General features: G+C 55.3%; 1 protein-coding gene across 1 annotated transcript in view; it reads left to right on the forward strand.

Annotated features, from left to right (window-relative positions):
• The window catches only part of ITGA11 (integrin subunit alpha 11), a 127,176-nt gene extending 110,203 nt beyond the window's left edge, over positions 1–16,973 (forward strand). Inside the window, exons 20-30 of the mRNA XM_061181966.1 lie at positions 764–971; positions 3,313–3,411; positions 4,994–5,070; positions 6,809–6,898; positions 7,751–7,841; positions 9,131–9,244; positions 9,446–9,532; positions 11,180–11,290; positions 11,389–11,484; positions 14,783–14,896; positions 15,585–16,973. Coding sequence (XP_061037949.1) covers positions 764–971; positions 3,313–3,411; positions 4,994–5,070; positions 6,809–6,898; positions 7,751–7,841; positions 9,131–9,244; positions 9,446–9,532; positions 11,180–11,290; positions 11,389–11,484; positions 14,783–14,896; positions 15,585–15,656 — 1,159 coding nt within the window. The 3' untranslated portion in view covers positions 15,657–16,973. The remainder of the gene's footprint in view (positions 1–763; positions 972–3,312; positions 3,412–4,993; positions 5,071–6,808; positions 6,899–7,750; positions 7,842–9,130; positions 9,245–9,445; positions 9,533–11,179; positions 11,291–11,388; positions 11,485–14,782; positions 14,897–15,584) is intronic.
• Positions 16,974–17,749: the final 776 nt, after the last annotated feature.

The following is a 17,749-nucleotide window of genomic DNA, read 5'->3' on the forward strand; positions in this document are numbered from 1 at the left end:
CATGCCGCAAAGCAACTAAGCCCGTGCACCACAACTACTGAGCCTGCGCTCTAGAGCCCACGTGCCACAACTACTGAAGCCCGCGCGCCTAGGGCCCATGCTCCGCAACAAGAGAAGCCACCGCAATGAGAAGCCCACGCACTGCAACGAAGAGTAGCCCCTGCTCACTGCAACTAGAGAAAGCCCGCGTGCAGCAACAAAGACCCAACGCGGCCAAAAATAAATTAAAATAAAATTTATTAAAAAAAAAGAAATAAACTGGCAGACAAGGAAAAATACTGATCCTATTTCAAATTTATGTAATATATTTTTAAATAATTTATGCTCAGCTTTTATTCAACTATGAAATGATTAGATAGACTATACATATACAATAAATAGAAATAATACAACACTACTATATATAAAAATAGATAAACAACAAGGATCTACTGTACAGCACAGGGAACTATATTCAATATCTTATAATAACCTATAAGGGAAAAGACTCTGAGAGAATATGTGTGTGTATGTGTATATATATATATTAAAAATAAATAAAAAATAGAAATAGTACATCCAAACCTTGTAGAAGGATGAAGAAGCAAAGATTCTAACCATCTAGGCTAATAATCAGGCTTGTCTCCATATTGAGCTCTGAGCTTCCTGGCAGCCAAAGCCAGAAGGAAAACATGCTGATTGGAGAGGTGATACATGCACAGTGAGGTCTACCCCTGCATTCCCCATTCCATGTGCCTGATTCCTGCTGGTCTCTTTCCCGCAGGGAGTACTGCCAGAGGGTGCTGAGGAAGCCTGCCCAGGACTGCTCTGCGTACACACTGTCTTTTGACACCACGGTTTTCATCATAGAGAGCACACGGCGGCGGGTGGCGGTGGAGGCCCTGCTGGAGAACAAGGGCGAGAACGCCTACAGCACAGTCCTAAATATTTCACAGTCAGCAAACCTGCAGTTTGCCAGCTTGATCCAGAAGGTAAGGGGAAGGGCTGAGGCAGGAAAGGAGGGGTCCAGGTAGGGGGCCCGGCTGCACGTTAGAATCACCTGGGAGCTTAAAGGTACCTGTGTTCAGACTTCTCCAGGACTTTCTAATTGATGTGGTCTGGGTGGGGCCTGGGTCAGTCCGCTTCTAAAGCTGCCCAGGTGATGTCAGTGTGCAGCCCGGCCTGAGAACCATGGGGAGAGGGTGGTCTGAGCCTTTCAGACCATGGAGAGGAATATCCTTCAGCCTGCACCCTTGGCCCTTGTTAGGGGCGCGCACACACATACACACGCCCGCAGGTGTGCACACTAGTGCGTACACACCCTCTGCCTACAGTTCATCCTCCAGGCTTTTTCACAACAGTCCCTCTAACAAGAATCAGAACCTATTTCTCCCCACTTTAAAACCTCCTGTCATTCCCAGTTGCTTTCACAACAGATCCCCAACTCCTTGTGGTCGCACTCAAGGCCCTTCCTGCTTCCCCAGCCTCACCTGCCACTTCTGCCCGCACCCCAACACCGGTAGTCCCACTGGCCCCCGCTGTTTCCCAGTGCACCTGCCCTTTCACACCGAGGCCCTACCGACCACAGACCCCTGCCTGAGACCCCCTCCCTCATTCCCTGAGAAGCTCCTGCTTCCCCGTGGTAACCCCTTACAACGCCAGCTTACATTTCACCCTCACAACAACTCCAGGGGGTGGTGGTGGTCATCGTATCCCCCTTTACAGAGGAGGAAACTGAGGCACAGAGAGGGGTTAAGTGGCCTGAACAGGACCACACAGCCAGCGAGCGGCAGAGCGGGATTCCCACCCAGCAGCTGGCTCCTGAGCCCACGCTTCACGAGAGAGCGTGGTCCCCACACCACACTCTGAGGTGGCTTCCTGAAGCCCCAAAAGGCCACACAGGGCCCCCCGGCCCTCACAGCTCCCTGGCACAGCCCTATGCGTGCTCTGTGGAAATCATCAGTGTCCGAGCGCTGCCCCGTTATAACCCTGAACTCCCAGAGGGCGAGTGCCCTGTCTCAGCCACATCTGTCCCCAGGGCTGGGCCAGGGCTGGGCACGGAGAAGTCCCTCAAGACATGTCTGTTGAATAAACCTAGGACGTCGTTGTCGTGTGTGTACCGGGGGGTCCCAGGTCCCCGCAAACACAGTCTCTGTCCTCACAGATCTCCGTGTCCGCCTGGAGCCTGGGGTGCAGCATAGGAGAGCCAGCAGGGCCCTTCTGTCCTCATCTCCACCACCCCTTCCTCACTGGACTGGGGAGAGGCAGGACGGGCCCCTCCTCAGCCACACACACACACACACACACACACACACACACACACGCTGTTCCTATAGCCAGAAGGGGAAGCTGAGTGGAGTGAGGCCCCCGAGAAAAGGGGGGGCTGCCTGCCGTGTCCTCCCTTCCCCCTCGGGGGGCCCCCAGTGTCCTCAAACAGACTTCAAGTTCAGTGCAGAGGACCTGAAGGAGGGGCTGTCAGTGCAAAGTCAGTCCCTCTGTCAGGCCCAGGTCCTGTCCCACGGCCCAGAGTGAAGACGACCAGCCCACCTGATGGTCTTTCAAAGGCCTCTCCTTCCAGAGGTTTTGTGTCTGTTTGGCTTTAGGGAAAACTGAGCCCCAAACCTGCATCCATCTCTTCCTGCTTCCCTGGCCCTGACTTTCCAAGACCAATCTCGTGCCTGTTCATAACCCTAGGGGGAAGGAATCATGGAATTTTGTTTCTGTGACGCAGAAGGGCTTTGGAAACGTGTTCTGTGAAAGGCCGTGTCTGTACAAACACACAGGCGCGTGAGCACACACACGTGGCAGGTGGTGTGTGTAGGGCTAGCCTGCAGCCTGGCTCCTTCACCACCCCGTGGTCCATCCCCAGCCCAGGAGATGCTCACAGCTGGAGCTCAGCACACCCTCCTTCCTCTCCCTGCCCCCTACCGTCCAACAAAGGGACCTCGAGCAGAGGAAGCCACTTGCTGGTGGTCTGTGCTAGTTACCTCCTGTCTCTGGGGCTCAGTGACCCCACCTGTAAGCTGGATGATAAGTCCCGCCTCTGGGATTGATCCAGAGAGAATGACAAAGCATATACGTGAGCGCCTGCCCACTCTCTCCACGACCCGGCACCGCTGAGCCAGTCCCCCGCCCCTGCACCGGGCCCCCACCATGCTTTCCGCACCCAGAGCCAAGCTGCACCCGAGCCTCCAGGGCCCCTGTGGTCCCAGGATCTGCGGCCTGTGCTGCAGCTTCAGCCTGGGCAGTTGGGGGGCTGGGGGCAAGGGTGGCCCCCACACCTGGGTCTCGGGCCCCACCTAACTGGTGCCCGTGATGCCCCCATCGCCCCAGGACGACTCGGACGGCAACATCGAGTGTGTGAACGAGGAGAAGAGGCTCCACAAGAAAGTCTGCAACGTCAGCTACCCCTTCTTCCGGGCCAAGGCCAAGGTTGGGGCTGGGGTGGTGTGGGGAGGGACCGGGGTGGGTCGGGGAGGCACAGGGGAGGCAAGAGAAGTGGAAGGGAACAGAGCGGAGGACTGGGGAGGGATGGAGAGGCCTGAGGGCGCCTTTTAAGCAGGTTAGTTTTTTCTCCCATGAAATGACCTTCAAGTGACCTAATTAGCCAGCCATCCCCAGGGCTGACAGCGCACCCCAGGAGAACACCAGGACCCTCACCTCAGGGGGAATCCTACCACTCCCACCCACCACTCTCCCACCTCCTCTTGGCCATTTACCCCACTGTCCTGTATCCTAACCCGTTTTTTAAATGTCCAGCCTCTGTCATGGTGCTGTGCCTGGGGAGAGATGGGAAGAAAAATGAATGTTTCTTGAGCACCTACCATGTGCTTAAAAGTACATGTGAAAAGAGTGTAGGGATGGGAGAGGTAGACTCCAGACTGTGGGGACGTTTGCCCCTCACCCCCGGGCAGTAGGCAGCCCCTGAAGGTTCTAGAGCAAGAGGAGACCTGACTGAGGCCGAGCTGCTTGTAGAGCGGGAACCAGACAGAGGGGAGCTGGAGGCAGGGGCCACCTAGAGAGTAGCAGTGTGTTCCCAGGAGCAAGGTCTGCAAGGCTGGGGGAGGGGGAGGAGAAGGGGGAGGGGGATTAGGGCTCCTGACAAAAGAACCTCCCCAGTGCGACAAAAGTCAAGATTCTGGGTTTTGAGGTGAGGCACTGACACACCCAGGAGCTCTTGGGTGAAGACCCAGGGGGAGCAGCACACAGCCCAAGCTTCCCCACCCGACCCTGCGGCCGCTCAGGAAGTAGCCATCCCCCCCCCCTGCCCTGCACCCCACCCCTGCCACCAGGTCTCCTTGGGAAACCCTGTGAGGGTCAGACCTGGGAAGAGCACGAGAGGTCTGTGCAAAGCCCCAGGAGCGCCACCAGGTGGGGCAGAAGGTAGCAAAGAGGGTCAGATGTCAAAGGGCACAGTCAGGGGACCCAGGCCCTACTCCTGGGTGAAGGCCAAGGGAAGCACCAGGACCTGGGCCGTCAGAGCGGTGGGAGGGCCGCTGGACAAGGAGACAGGTGTGTGACTAGCCTCTGGGCAGCCTGGGACAGCCTTCACCCTTCTCCAGGCCTCATACCTGTTCACACACAAGAACGGGGGGGTGCATGAGGGGGTCTTATCACTAGATTCTGGCCCCCACTTCCTGCGATGCATGTTGATGGCCATCTCCCCTTCCCACCATCAAGTGCCCCCCAGAAATTCCTGCAGAAAGAGTCTGAAGTTGGATTTGCTGCCTTCTGGTTGCCCGTAGTTAAAAACAAAAAGGGAGGGGGCGGAAGGCTGGCCTCACAGCCAAGAAGCCCCAGCAGGGGATCTGTTGACCTTGGCTGCGTTCCCCGCCACGGCCCCTGAGCTCAGCTCACATTACTCCAGCACCTGGTCCTCCCTCCCCCAGCCATTCCCTGCCAGCAGGGCCCACCAAAAGGGCAGGGGTTGGGAGGGGCGGGCCAGGGCTGGTGTGGGCAGTGCTCAGCCAGGCAGTTCTCAGCCAACCCGGCTCCAGCGACTTCTTCCTTGTAGGTGGCTTTCCGTCTCGATTTCGAGTTCAGCAAATCCGTCTTCCTGCACCACATGGAGATCCAGCTCACAGCGGGCAGGTCAGGGCTTGTCTGCTCCTTCTCCCTCCCTGCTTGCTACTCCTGGGCCCTGTTCTGCTGCTGGGAACTGCCCCTCCCCACACCAAATCCCCCGCCAAGCCTTGTCCATCGCTGCCCTGCCTGGGTGGGCCCTGGGTCAGTCCCCAAGTGCGGGCCAACCTGCTGTCCGCTGTGCTGCTGCCATTCTTCATTCTTGGACAGCTTGGATATAAATAACACCCTCAGCTTTCTACAGCATTTTATATAGCAATTATTTAAAAGCCCTACAGTTATAAAGTACTATGCACGTAATATCTCAGTCAGTCCTCACAGCAGCGCCTTAAGACAGGCAAAGCAGGGCTTATTCCCCACCCCACCCCACCTCCCAAGTTACAGGTAAGAAAAGGAAAGCTCAGAGAGGTTGAGTGAATTTCCCAACAACACACAGCATGTAAATAGTACAGCTGGGAGCTAACTAGTTTTCCTAATCCTTATCCAGTGCTCTTTATGTCCTGGTCACTTCTCTCCCCTTGGAAACTTCCAATTTTAAAAGACCTTTCCTTACTCTATGTGGATCTGTCTGTCTGTCTGTCTGTCTCCCAGGCCTCCCTGAGGCAGCTTGCTGTAGGTTGACACCGTGAATCGCCCATGTCAGTAATAAACACACGGAGGCGAGGAGGAATTCTGGCTGCTCTGGGGCCTTATAAACCCTCCTGAGAACTTCTCCACACTGAGAAATAAACACTGCAGGCAAACCGAGCACCAACATTCCAACACACACACATATGTGCAAACCAGTCAGCAGTCATGGGAGTGCTGGGGATCAACACAGCAGCATGTGCGTGTATCCAGGTATAGTTAGCCAAACTGTGCACTCTGGTGGAATTCTCACTTGACATGAGGCGAAGTTTGTAAGGTGTGTTGATATCTTAAGGCCTCCCTCTTAGAGAGCAGTCTGTTCTCACAGGGCAATGAACGCCCTTGCCTGCAGTGTCCTTGGCAGTGTGGGTATCGGCGGGTGTTTGTGAGTTAGGCATATGTAGGCAGGGGACACTGGGCATCTGTGTGTGTCAGGTCTCCCTTTTCTAACTAAGCACCTATCTGCGGTAAGGTTTCCAAAGGAAATCAAACAGTGTACGTAATGAGCAGAAATCATACCTTTTTTATGTCTAAATGATCTGCTCCGGTAGTTCATGGTGCTCAGAAGTGAAGGGAAGCATATTCAACAAAACTTCCTCTAATGCCTCTGAATTTCACTCTCCGGCCTTTTCAAGGCAGCATAGCCCCCATGGGAGCTGGCGCACCCCTAGTCAGCTCAGGGGGGTCGGCTCAAGGGTCAGTAAACGCTCTGCTGTGAATTCCTCGTGCTCTTCCCCTCTCTTGGGCAGACCCTTGCCCTGGAGGCGTCATCTCCCGGGGCGGGGGGTAGGTAGCACAGTATTTGCCCATCCGACAGATGAGGAGGGCACACAGGCTGCTGTGACCAAGCTGGTGCCGTCCTCCCAGCCTCCAGCCCAGATGTGCTGCACCCAGAAAGAGGGCAGGGAAAGCTGATGTCTCCAGGTCCCCTGCCTCCCCGGCCCTTCCCCTCCCGGGAGACACCTCTGATGACCCCCCTGGCTGGCTGCTCTGGTGCAGCAGGCCTAGATGCCCCAGGATGCTCCTTCTCAGCCTGACTTGGATCCCTCCTGCTGCCCTGAGCTGGGTGGAGGGAGGGCTGCCCCTTCCTGACCACAGGCGCTGCCGCCTCTCCTTGCAGTGACAGTGACGAGGAAGAGAGCACCAAGGAAGACAACACGGCCCTCCTGCGCTTGCACCTCAAGTATGAGGCTGACGTGCTCTTCACCAGGTGGGCCGCGGCCCCAGGGCCCTCATGCTGAGGGACTATGGGATGCAGCTGGGTATGCCCCTGAGAGTGCACCCCCCTCGTCCATGGAGGGGAGGTGGTGTCAACATGGGGGAGGAAGAGAAAGAGAGAGAGAGAGAGAGAGAGAGAGAGAGAGAGAGAGAGAGAGAGAGAGACAGACCTAGTCCCCAGGGAGCTCCCCGCAGTGGGGGAGGGGGAGGGCTGGAGCAGCAGGCAGTATCCACCCCAGGTGCAGGCTATAAGCGGAGGCATGGTCTGCAGAGAATTTTAAAATAGTAAAACCTGCTAAAAAGTCCATCTGCATTTCATTACCACTTTGCACTAGCAATTCTAAATAGCATCAGTGAGAAAATGCTCCTCCCTGCAGGGCAGACTGCTCCCACCGCCCACCCACCTCAGTCTGCCAGTGGTCCCCAGTGTGCCCCCTGAGAGCTCCCAGGAGGGCGGAGAAGTCAGAAGGTAACAACAGACAGACAGAAAGTTCAGGCCCTCCCACGGCCACCACTAGAGGCTGGAACGGTGCACAGTGGGCAAGTTCATGATCAAAAGAGGCCATGCCCCTGGGCAGGAGGCGAGGGCAGGGGTGGCAAATAACTTGCTCTTCTGGTTCACAGCCATCCCACACATGAGGCAGACATTGCTAATTGATCTCAGAGTTTATTCCTGCTGCGCCTCAGAATCCTTCCCAACACAGCACTCCCAATGGACACAAGAGGAAACGTATTTGCTGTGGTCTAGGGGGAGGCGGGCGCATGCCCACACCCTCTTTCGTTCGTTTATCCATCTAGCCCACACTGATTGAGCTCATGGCGGCCCTGTCCTCTGTCCCTGCAGGAGCAGCAGCCTGAGCCACTACGAGGTCAAGCCCAACAGCTCGCTGGAGAGATACCATGGCATTGGGCCTCCCTTCAACTGCGTTTTCAAGGTTAGTCTGGAAGGGAGTCAAGCAGACAGCGAAAGACGGGAGCTGAGGATCCCCCACCTGGGAGGGGAGGAATCTGGAATCATTGCTAGCACCTGGGATTCAGCCTCAACCCTGCCACCCATTCACTGTGTGACTTTAGGCAAGTCCCTTCCCCTCTCTGGGGCTCTCAGTCCTCATCTGGAAAATTATGGGGCTGAACTGGGAGGATGTGTCAGTGAAGATTAGGTGTAGCTGCTTATAATTTTTGAAGTATGAAAAAAAACAGTGGTCTAAATGCCCTGGGGTTTATTCTCTCCCATAAAAGAAGTCCAGAGTTGGCAGCTTTACAGAGTCATCCGGGATTGGGTCTCCTTGTGTCTGTTCCATCATCCTCAACATGCAATCATCAGCCTATCAAGTTCATCTCATAGTCCAAGGTGGCTGCAGCTCCAGCCATCACGTTCTCATTCCAGGAAGAAGGAAGGGGAGAAGAGCAGACCAGACCCCCTGCCTACTAAGAAACCTCCTTGGCAGTTCCTTGCACTTCCAGTTACTTCTTATTGTCCAAAACGGTGTGACTCAGCTGTAAGGGAGGCTAGGAAATATGCCTTTTTGTCTTGCTTTCTGTCACTAAGGAAGGAGGGAGAAGGAGAATTAGGAAGCAGTTTAGAGTCTCTGCCACGGTGTGCCCCAAGATCTCCCCAGCCCTGAACTGCTGAGTGAGAATTGGGAGCAGGTAGATGGCTGGAAACATGCAGATGCCTCAATGGCTCATCCAAGAGAGATTTAGTAACCTGCCCAAGGCCACACAGCTCATCTGTGGCGGCAGCCCCAGGTTATGTGCTCAGGCTTTCTGATTCCAAAGCCCTATTTGTGATCACTGTGGCTCTGACACCAAATGTGTCACGGCTAGAATGTGAACCAACACACACTCACTATTTACATCCTGCATCAGTTACTGATTATTTCTCACGATAAAGGAATTGCTGTCACCATCTCCACCCCGACCTCTGTCCAGGGAGGCCACCAGCACCACAGCCAAGTGAGGGTGAAAAAGGAAGTAACCCTTGCTGTCAGCCTCGTGGCCCCCTAGTGACCCATCCTCAGGCTCCAGGAGCCCATCCCTTTCAGCTTTCATGCAGTTTCATCCTGTAGCCCCCCGCCGAGATCTGGAAGAGCTTTGGAGCATCTACAGTGAAAACGCCAGGGGGCTTGAAGGGGCCTGGCTGGGGGGATCGCCCCCGTGAGCCTCGTCCTCCACCCCCCAACTGCTGCTGGGTGTACTGACACCTCCCCTCCTCTGGCCACAGATCCAAAACTTGGGCTTGTTCCCCATCCACGGGGTGATGATGAAGTTCACTGTTCCCATCGCAACCAGGGGCGGCAACCGGCTGCTGCTACTGAAGGGCTTCCTCGCTGACCAGGTACCCGTGCCCAGGGGGCCAACACAGGGAAGGGGACAAACATATCCCTAGGTGTGCCCCCAAGTCCCCAGACCTCAGCTCCTTCTCCCGAGCCCAGGGCCAGCTGGGCCTTCTCTGGGCAGAGGAGGAGAGAGGACCGTGTCTGGGATGCCGAGTCTGCCAGTGCTGGTGGTGAGGCTGGTTGCATGTGTCCTCGTGCAGGCGAACACGTCCTGTAACATCTGGGGGAACAGCACTGAGTACCGGCACGCCCCGACGGAGGAGGACTTGAGTCGTGCCCCACAGCTGGTGAGTGTCCCCCACGCCAGGACCCCCGGGGGACGAGGAGAGGGGGCTGCCTGAGCTCCTTGTCCAGTAGTTTGTCCAGAAGAACTTGTTGAGCACCTCTATGTCCCAACCTCAAACCGAAAGGACACAGAATAAGGAAAAGATACTTCTTGCCCTTAGTGAGCTCACCATCTCACAGGAGACATGGGATTGAGTGTAAAGAAGCCAGGTAGTGAGGCTGGGATACGTGGGGCAGTGGAGCAGACAACCTCAAGTAGAGAAGCAGGGGTCGTGGACTTGCCCTTGTGCCTAAAAGGGCCGGTAGGATACAGACAAGCAGAGGGAGGAGGAAGGAGCCAGACCACACGGGGCTTGTATTGGAGACACTGACCACGTCAGCTGGGGCCTCCCTGCCCCCAGAGATGGAAGGCAGCCCAGCTCCCACTCCTGAGGCCCTCCCCAAGACACCTGCTAGTGTCCAGGTTTCTGTTCCCAGGGCTGCCTCTGTCCCCACATACCAATTTCTGAGCGTGCCTTCACTATTCCTTACCCAAATAAAAATCTTAGCTATTTTCATTTTGTTCATTTTCAAGTGCCTCACACAAAGCATCTTTGGAGTGTAGTGCACTTTACTGAAGACTTGAACTTGGGTGGGGTGAGGTGGCTGCGAGGGAGCAACACAAATCAGTTTAACCTAATAAATCCTAATTATTTGATGATTTGTTTGGGTTTTCTATTAGGACGGTATCATCTGCAAGTCATGATAGTTTTAGTTTTACCACTCAATCCTTTTAAATTGTTTTTCTTGTCTTATTGCTCTGGCTATAAGGGCAATGGTAAACAGAAATGATGACTGTCTTGTCTTGATCCTGCTTTTAAAGGGATTATTTTTAATTTTTCATTATTAAATGTGATACTTGCCACAGGCTTTTTTTTTTTAATAAATTTATTTATTTATGTATTTTTGGCTGTGTTGGGTCTTCGTTTCTGTGTGAGGGCTTTCTCTAGTTGCGGCAAGTGGGGACCACTCTTCATCGCGGTGCGCGGGCCTCTCACTATCGTGGCCTCTCTTGTTGCGGAGCACAGGCTCCAGACGCGCAGGCTCAGTAGTTGTGGCTCACGGGCCCAGTTGCTCCGCGGCATGTGGGATCTTCCCAGACCAGGGCTCGAACCCATGTCCCCTGCATTGGCAGGCAGATTCTCAACCACTGCGCCACCAGGGAAGCCCCAACCACAGGCTTTTTAAAATAAGCACCCTTATTCAGATTCAGGACATTCCCTGGGAGTTTTTATCATAAACAGAAGTTGGATTTCATAAAAGGCTTTTTTCTGCATCTGTTGCAGTAATACTATCATTTTCCCTTTAATGCGTTTGTATGGCGATGACATTTATAAGCGCCCTAACGTTGACCCAAAGTTCTGTTCCTGAAATACACCCAGTTATGCACAACTTCAAGTGGAGCATCGGATATACCGTCCTTACCTTGTCCTCCAGCCAGCCCCTGGCAGCCCCAGCCCATGTGTCCCCCACCCCCATCCCCTTCCTTCTTCCTTGTCCTCTGCCCCTCCTACCTCAGGAACAAAACCCCACTTGGTCAAGCTGGGCAGCTGAGCCATCTCTCTGGTGGCCAAGCCCCTGCTCACCCTGAGACCCACCTTCTCTTTCAGAATCACAGCAACGCTGATGTAGTTTCCATCAACTGCAACGTGAGGCTGGCCCCCAACCAGGAAATCAGTTTCCATCTGCTGGGGAACCTGTGGTTGAGGTCCCTAAAAGCAGTAAGTAGAGCCCTGGGGGGCCAGGCTGGAGGAGGCAGGTGCTGGGGCGTCTCCCCCGGGGGAGGGGCCAGAACCTGACAAGGCCTCTGATTACACAGCTCAAGTACAAGTTGATGAGAATCACGGTCCACGCAGCCTTGCAGAGGCAGTTCCACAGCCCTTTCATCTTCCGCGAGGAGGATCCCAGCCGCCAGGTGAGCACTGGGAACCCTGCAGACCTGGGCCCGGGCCAGGCCAGCTTGGGGAAGGGTCGCCCCTTCCCCAAGAGTTTTCCTACTCCCCCTGTAGGAGAGAGATGGACAGGCCTGCCAGCAGTTAGTGCAGCATCAGAGGCGAGGGAAAATCGAGACAAACAGGCTGTTAGGGGCACAAATGGGGAGCACAGGGCCAGAAATAGGCATTGGCGCTGTCCCTCGGGGGCACCAAGCGCTGCACCTCAACGGCCCCCAGAGGCGAGGAAGGAGGGACACCTGCGTGTTTTACACTAGAGGAAGCGGAAGTGCCGCCCAGGCCTGCCTGCCTGCCCACCTGCCTCAGGGCGGCGAGGCTGGGTCTTGGCAGGCTGGCAGCCTAGAACGGCCAGCCAACCCTCCCCTCCCCATCCATCCGTGCCTCAAATCTAATGAATGAAGTCTGCTGCGAACTGAAATTGTGAAGACCGAGGGATTCGAGCTGTCTCTGAATCGGAACTCTTTTTGAATTGAGTAAAACCAGACTGTCGCAGATCAGACTGGCTTGAATCAGGGTCCAGAAAAGGGGTGAGGCTCCATGTGGTGCTCTCTGGGAAAATGAGAAATTGGGTCTTGAAATAAAGGCGGGTCCTCTGGAAGGAGCCGGGCGTCTCGGGCGTGGGACGCTGCTGCCCTCCACTGGCCACATCCCCAACCCTGGCCTGGGCTCCGGGTGAGCGTCCTGTACCAGATTCGCAGTCACCCACCAGCCCCACCCCAGGAGACGCTGGAGAGCAAAATGGGCCTGGTCAGGAAGCCAGACCTCCATAAAACCCAAACGTCGATCCCAAACAGCATGTGGGTGTGCCAGGCAGAGGGGGAGCCAGCACAGAAGCCCGAAGCAGCATTCAGCAGGCCCACCTGAGGAGCTGTGTTATTTGTTCGTTCTGCAGCATTTGTCGGGTGTTCATCCTGTGACTCAGGCTCACCCCCCAGATGAATTAGGCAGACAAGGGGGCGAGGACAACGAAGTGTGGGTGCAGTCTGGGGGAGAGCACAGGTGCTGGCATGGGGCTTGGTCAGAGCAAGCCATGTCCAGGGAAGGCATTCTGGAGGAGACGGTCCACTTGACCTGAATCTTGAGAGACGTGGGAATTTTCCAGGCAATCAAGCGAGAAGAGGCATGGTACAGACACCCTGCGCACACACACAAACCACCCCTTTCTCCACACTAGTCCATTTGTCATTTACTAGTTTAAGTGATTTCTCCTTCCACTCCCACTTCCCACCCCCAAAAACCCCTCTTATACTCTCTGGATGCCTCACTTCTCTTAGAAAGCCAGCAACCCAGAATTTAAGCCCCTGTTGCCTTGGCTCTGTGCGAGGTGCTGGTGTGGGAAGGCAGAGCCAGGTCCCAGCCTTCAGGGATGGAAAGAGCATAGAAGGGACCTGCTGTTGGTGGAGCCCTACCTGTGTGCCAGGCACCATAACAGACACTTCCCGTGTTACCCTGCTTACTCCTCACAGCACTGTGAGGGGCGTCCCCACGTCCATTATTCAGATATGGAAACGGAGGCTGCGTGAGGTAAGGTGGAAGGGGAGCAGGCTTGCCTCAAGGTGAATAGAGAGTCACTGGCCAAGCCGGGCTCTGCCATGCTGTCGTGGGGTGCGTTCATTCAGGCTTTCAGCGCGTTGACTGAGGTCCCGCTCCATCCCAGGTGCTGTTCCAGGCACTGAGGATAGAGCAGTGAGCAAAATAGATAAAGCCCCTGCTCTCCCTGGAGCTGACACTCTAGACGGGGGTGGGGGGAAGAGTCAACGAACATAAATACATACAATGTCAGTGGTGATAAGGTCTGCCCAGAAAAACGCAGGCGCGTAAGGGTGGAGACGAGGGGTGCTATTTTATACAGGGAGACTGGGGAAAGCCTATAAGGGGACAGCAGACAGAGACTAGAAGAAATACAGTGGTGTCATGCAGCGAAGGGGGTTGGGGGAGCCCCACCAGCAGAAGGAACAGCGATGCAAAGCCCCAGCAGCAGGCGTGTGCTGGGCGCGTTGGCAGCCGGGTGGCTGAGGGCTGGAGTAGAGAGAGCAAGGGGCAGAGCAGGAGATGAGGCCGGCGAGTTAAGCAGGGCTGGAGGGTGCAGGGCCTTGCAGGCCAGGACAAGGACTCTGTTTTTCACTCTGGGCAAGATGGGAAAACCTGGAGGACGGAGCAGAGCAGAGAATAAACCCCCTGCCTCTGGCTACTATTCCAAGAACAGACTGTAGGGGGCGAGACACAAGCAGAAGGGGCAGCTAGGCGGCTGCTACGGTCTCCGGGTGGGAGATGAGGGTGCTCAGTCCAAAGAGGTAGCCTTGGAGGTGGCAGGAGTGGCCACATTCTGGGTGTTTCAAAGGTAGAGCAGATAGACTTTGCCGGAGTCCACGTGGGTGTGAAAGTGAGAGTCAGTGACCAATACAAGAAGCAAGAGCAAGGAAGGACAAGGCTGCCATTTGCTTTGAGGGGAAGGATGTTGAAGGAACAGGTTTGAGGGTGAGGAGTGAGATCAGGAGTTTATCTGGGGACCTGTCAAAGATGCCAGGCAGGCCGAGGAGACAGCTGGATATGAGTCTGGAATGCAGTGGAGAGTCCAGGTAGAAGGTAGCAATGTGAAAGCATCAGGCATAAAGATGGTTACAGCCCTAGGACTGAGTGAGCTTCCCGGAGGCTGCGTTAGGGCTCTCACGGCCCTGGGCACTTTTGCTTTCAGGGCCTTACTCCATAAACAAGATTTTTTTTAAAAAAGTATTATTTTCTGACTTGGTCTGTATAAAGACAAATATAATCCAGACAAGATTATATTTTTTGATTCTAACTTTAAAAGAAATTAGAACATTTCTGTGGGCCCCTTAAAGCACCATGGACCCTGGGCACCGTGCCCACGGTGCCTACTCCATAAGTCAGCCCCGAGCTCACCAGAGCCATGAGACACACCAACATTTAGGAAGCAGCAAAGAGAGCAAGAAAGAGTGGCCCATGTGGTAGAAGGAGAAAGCAGGGAGAGCGGAGTGGCCCCAGGCCCAAGGCAGAAAGCGTCTCAAAGAGGAGGTGGGATCACTTGGTCACTTAAGTCAGGTGTCCGCTGCGCCAGGGCTGGGAGCTCTGAGGCCTCTCGGCAGGCTGGTGCCACCCATCCCTTCAGCATCTCCCTGAAGAAGGGGATGCAGCTCTCCCACCAGGTGCCAGCTGTCTCCTACCCTCCTGCACCACCCCAGGCTGCCACCTGGGCCCCAGAACAGTAGCGCTGTTGACCTGGCCTCACCCCTTACCTTGCAGATCACATTTGAGATCTCCAAGCAAGAGGACTCACAGATCCCCATCTGGATCATCGTGGGCAGCTCCCTGGGGGGCCTCCTGCTGCTGGCGCTGCTGGTCCTGGCACTGTGGAAGGTGAGGGCCCCCGCAGGGTGCGGGTGGGGGGCAGCATCCTGGCTGTCCGGGCCTGGGGCCTCTGCCTCTGAGCTCTGTGGCCAGTCCCCATGTTCTCCTCCGCGTGGGAGCTGGGGCCCACCCAGCCTCCTCCCCAGAACTTGCTGACTCCTCACCACAGCAGGCAGATGGGCTAGGGCCACCAGAGGGTACTCAGCCTATGGCTCCAACCCTTTTGTGGGTCCCTCTGAGAACCTGATGAAAGCTAGGCTTCCTCTGATCAGAAAAAAAGCAAGCACACGCAACCACAAAATTTCTCCAACAATGTCAGGCTGTTAAGAAGTCCCCCAAAAGCCCTTCTCTATCTCTGAGCCTCAGGCTAAGAACCCCTGGTCTCAACCTCCTCCTATTATAGATGAGGTGAAGGAGGCCCAGAGAGGGGTGTTGACTAGGGCAGCATCACACAGCATGACTGCTTGCCTCTTGACACAGGCTCCATCCACTTGGTTCCAGCCTCCCTGTCACCAATTAAGTGGCCCGTTGTGCAGCCTGGCAGTGGTAGGGGAGATATGCAGCATGAGCTGGGGCATTCAGGGAAGGCTTCTGAGGAAAGAAGCCTTAAGAGAGTGAGTGAAGGGAGAGCAGGAAGGGGAGACAGGCCTTGTCCACCCTGCCCACACCTGAGATTTCTCCCTTTGCCTTCCCACAGCTCGGCTTCTTTAAAAGTGCCAAGCGCAGGAGGGAGCCCGGCCTGGACCCCACCCCCAAAGTGTTGGAGTGAGGCTCCGGGGGAGGCTGTGAGTTGATGGGGGCCAGGACGCGGGCCCAGGCAGTGTGCAGGCCCGTGGCCCACCGAGCTGGGGTGGAGAGGACGCCGGCTCGCTTTGCACTTGACCTCATCTCCTGAGAGACCAAGTCTGCTCCCTCTGAAAGGAACTCAAGTCAGTTTTAAGAGGGACTGTCCTACTGGGAGCCATGGCACCTCCAACACAGATCCCTAGGGATTTAAAGGGACACCCCCCCCAAGGTACACCCCAAAGCCGCTCCCAGGCTCTGTGGGGGCATTTGCTGCCCCCATCACTAAGGTGCTAGAAATTCGTCATTACCCCATGCTCAGAAGAAACCCAGAGAGGAAGACTACAAATGCAAACTCACTCTGCCCTCTCCAGGCCTCTAGTTCCAGTGGGACCTAATGGGACAGCAGATCTGCACTCTGCGCTGTCCTCCCACCCCAACGCTGTCCATGGCTCCCGAGTCACCTCACCCCTTCCCCAGGCCGGAGATAGGTCCCCGGAGCGCCCCCTGCCTGAGGGGCTCAGCGGTGACAGCTGTTGGCCTGGATGAAGACAGACTCTGGGACGCGGAGACTGTGATGGACGGGCAGCTGAGACCTAGGAGACTGGGCACCCACCAAGATGCGGAGGTGGGCGGGCTCTCCCGCATCCCCACCATGCGTTCACACTGACCACCGCCCACATCCCCTCCCAACGTGCTCTCAGCAGCTGCAGGCCTGCAGCTGCCACCCCTCCTGCTGCTTTTGTTCCTGGGAGCCTGGCGGATGACGCAATCCCCAGGCTCCACGTTCCCACTTCGTCTTCCACCGCAGCCTGTCCCGATGCGATGGCAAGGCTGCAGGCCGTGGGCAGGGGTAGAGGTGGGGGGCCTCCCCTCCCTGCATCACCCCCTCCCTACACACACACACACACACACACACACACACACACACAGCCTCTCACGGCCTCCCATCCCTCCCTTCCAACCACCCATCACCCATGGGGGAGAAGGGCTGGACCAGTGCTGAGGGGTCCTCCCTGGAATGCACTGGATAAAGCCGGTGCAGGAACCCCCAGAGCCTGTGCAACCTTGGTGGCAAATGTCTGATCTGCCAGCCCATGGGGCAAGTGGTACTACCAATGACAGCGCCCCGAGGACAAGAGGCACGCCTGGTGCCCAGCCGAGTAATTTATGCCTTAACCTTGTTTTGAGGTAGGAATGAAGGGGGGATACATCAAAGGCATCTGTCCCCTGTCACATAGTACGACCTTTACTGTCGTAAATATTTTAAAGAAATTTTTAAAAATACAGTGTTTAAAAACAACTAAGAGGCTGCCATCCCTTTTGTGGGCAGAGCATGTCCTAGTGAGCCACACTCTTTGAGGACAGGAGGTGGATGAGGGGCTCCCTGCTTCTTTCCCATTGTCTCTAGATGTTTGGAAGGGACTTGTCCACCCTTTGCTCCCTGCAACATCCCCTCCCAGTGGCTGCCTGGTCTGGGATGGACATCTCCAGTGATGGAGCACTCCCTCCCTCTTTCCCTTCCTCCCAAGCCCACCTGTTCCATCTTTGGCCAGTTTAGATAGTTGAAACCCACATGTCACTGTAGCTTCTACCCCTTCGTTCCTGTTCTTTCCTCTCAGGCCTCCCAGATTTCTCTAGGCTGGCATCTCAGTGCTGACTTTCAGACCCTGACTTCTAGTTTCTTCACCTTTACCCACAGACTACTCTTAAAGTTAGTTGTCTCCATTCTATTCTCATGCCTTTGGAATCCCAAGAAGCCAGTAGAATCTTAGAAATTATTTGGTCCTGTTCCCCCATAGATGAGGATGCTCAGAACCAGAGAAGTTAAGAGAGAGCCCCAGGTTCCACAGCAAAATCCAGACTAATCCCAGGACTGCTGTCTCTCAAGCCAGTCATTCTAGCCCAGCCTTAGAAGGGCTTCGTGAAGGATTAGAAGGAATTGATATGAAGTCACTCGTCACTCTTTATGGGAATATTTTTTCTCAAATGGTGAAACCAAAATCAGAAGGTAACATTTTAAAATCGTATTTCATTTGCGTCATTACCCTCATGAATGGAGTAGTCTGGCTAAAGGAG

This window comes from Eubalaena glacialis, chromosome 2 (assembly GCF_028564815.1).
Source record: "Eubalaena glacialis isolate mEubGla1 chromosome 2, mEubGla1.1.hap2.+ XY, whole genome shotgun sequence".
Taxonomy (NCBI): domain Eukaryota; kingdom Metazoa; phylum Chordata; class Mammalia; order Artiodactyla; family Balaenidae; genus Eubalaena; species Eubalaena glacialis.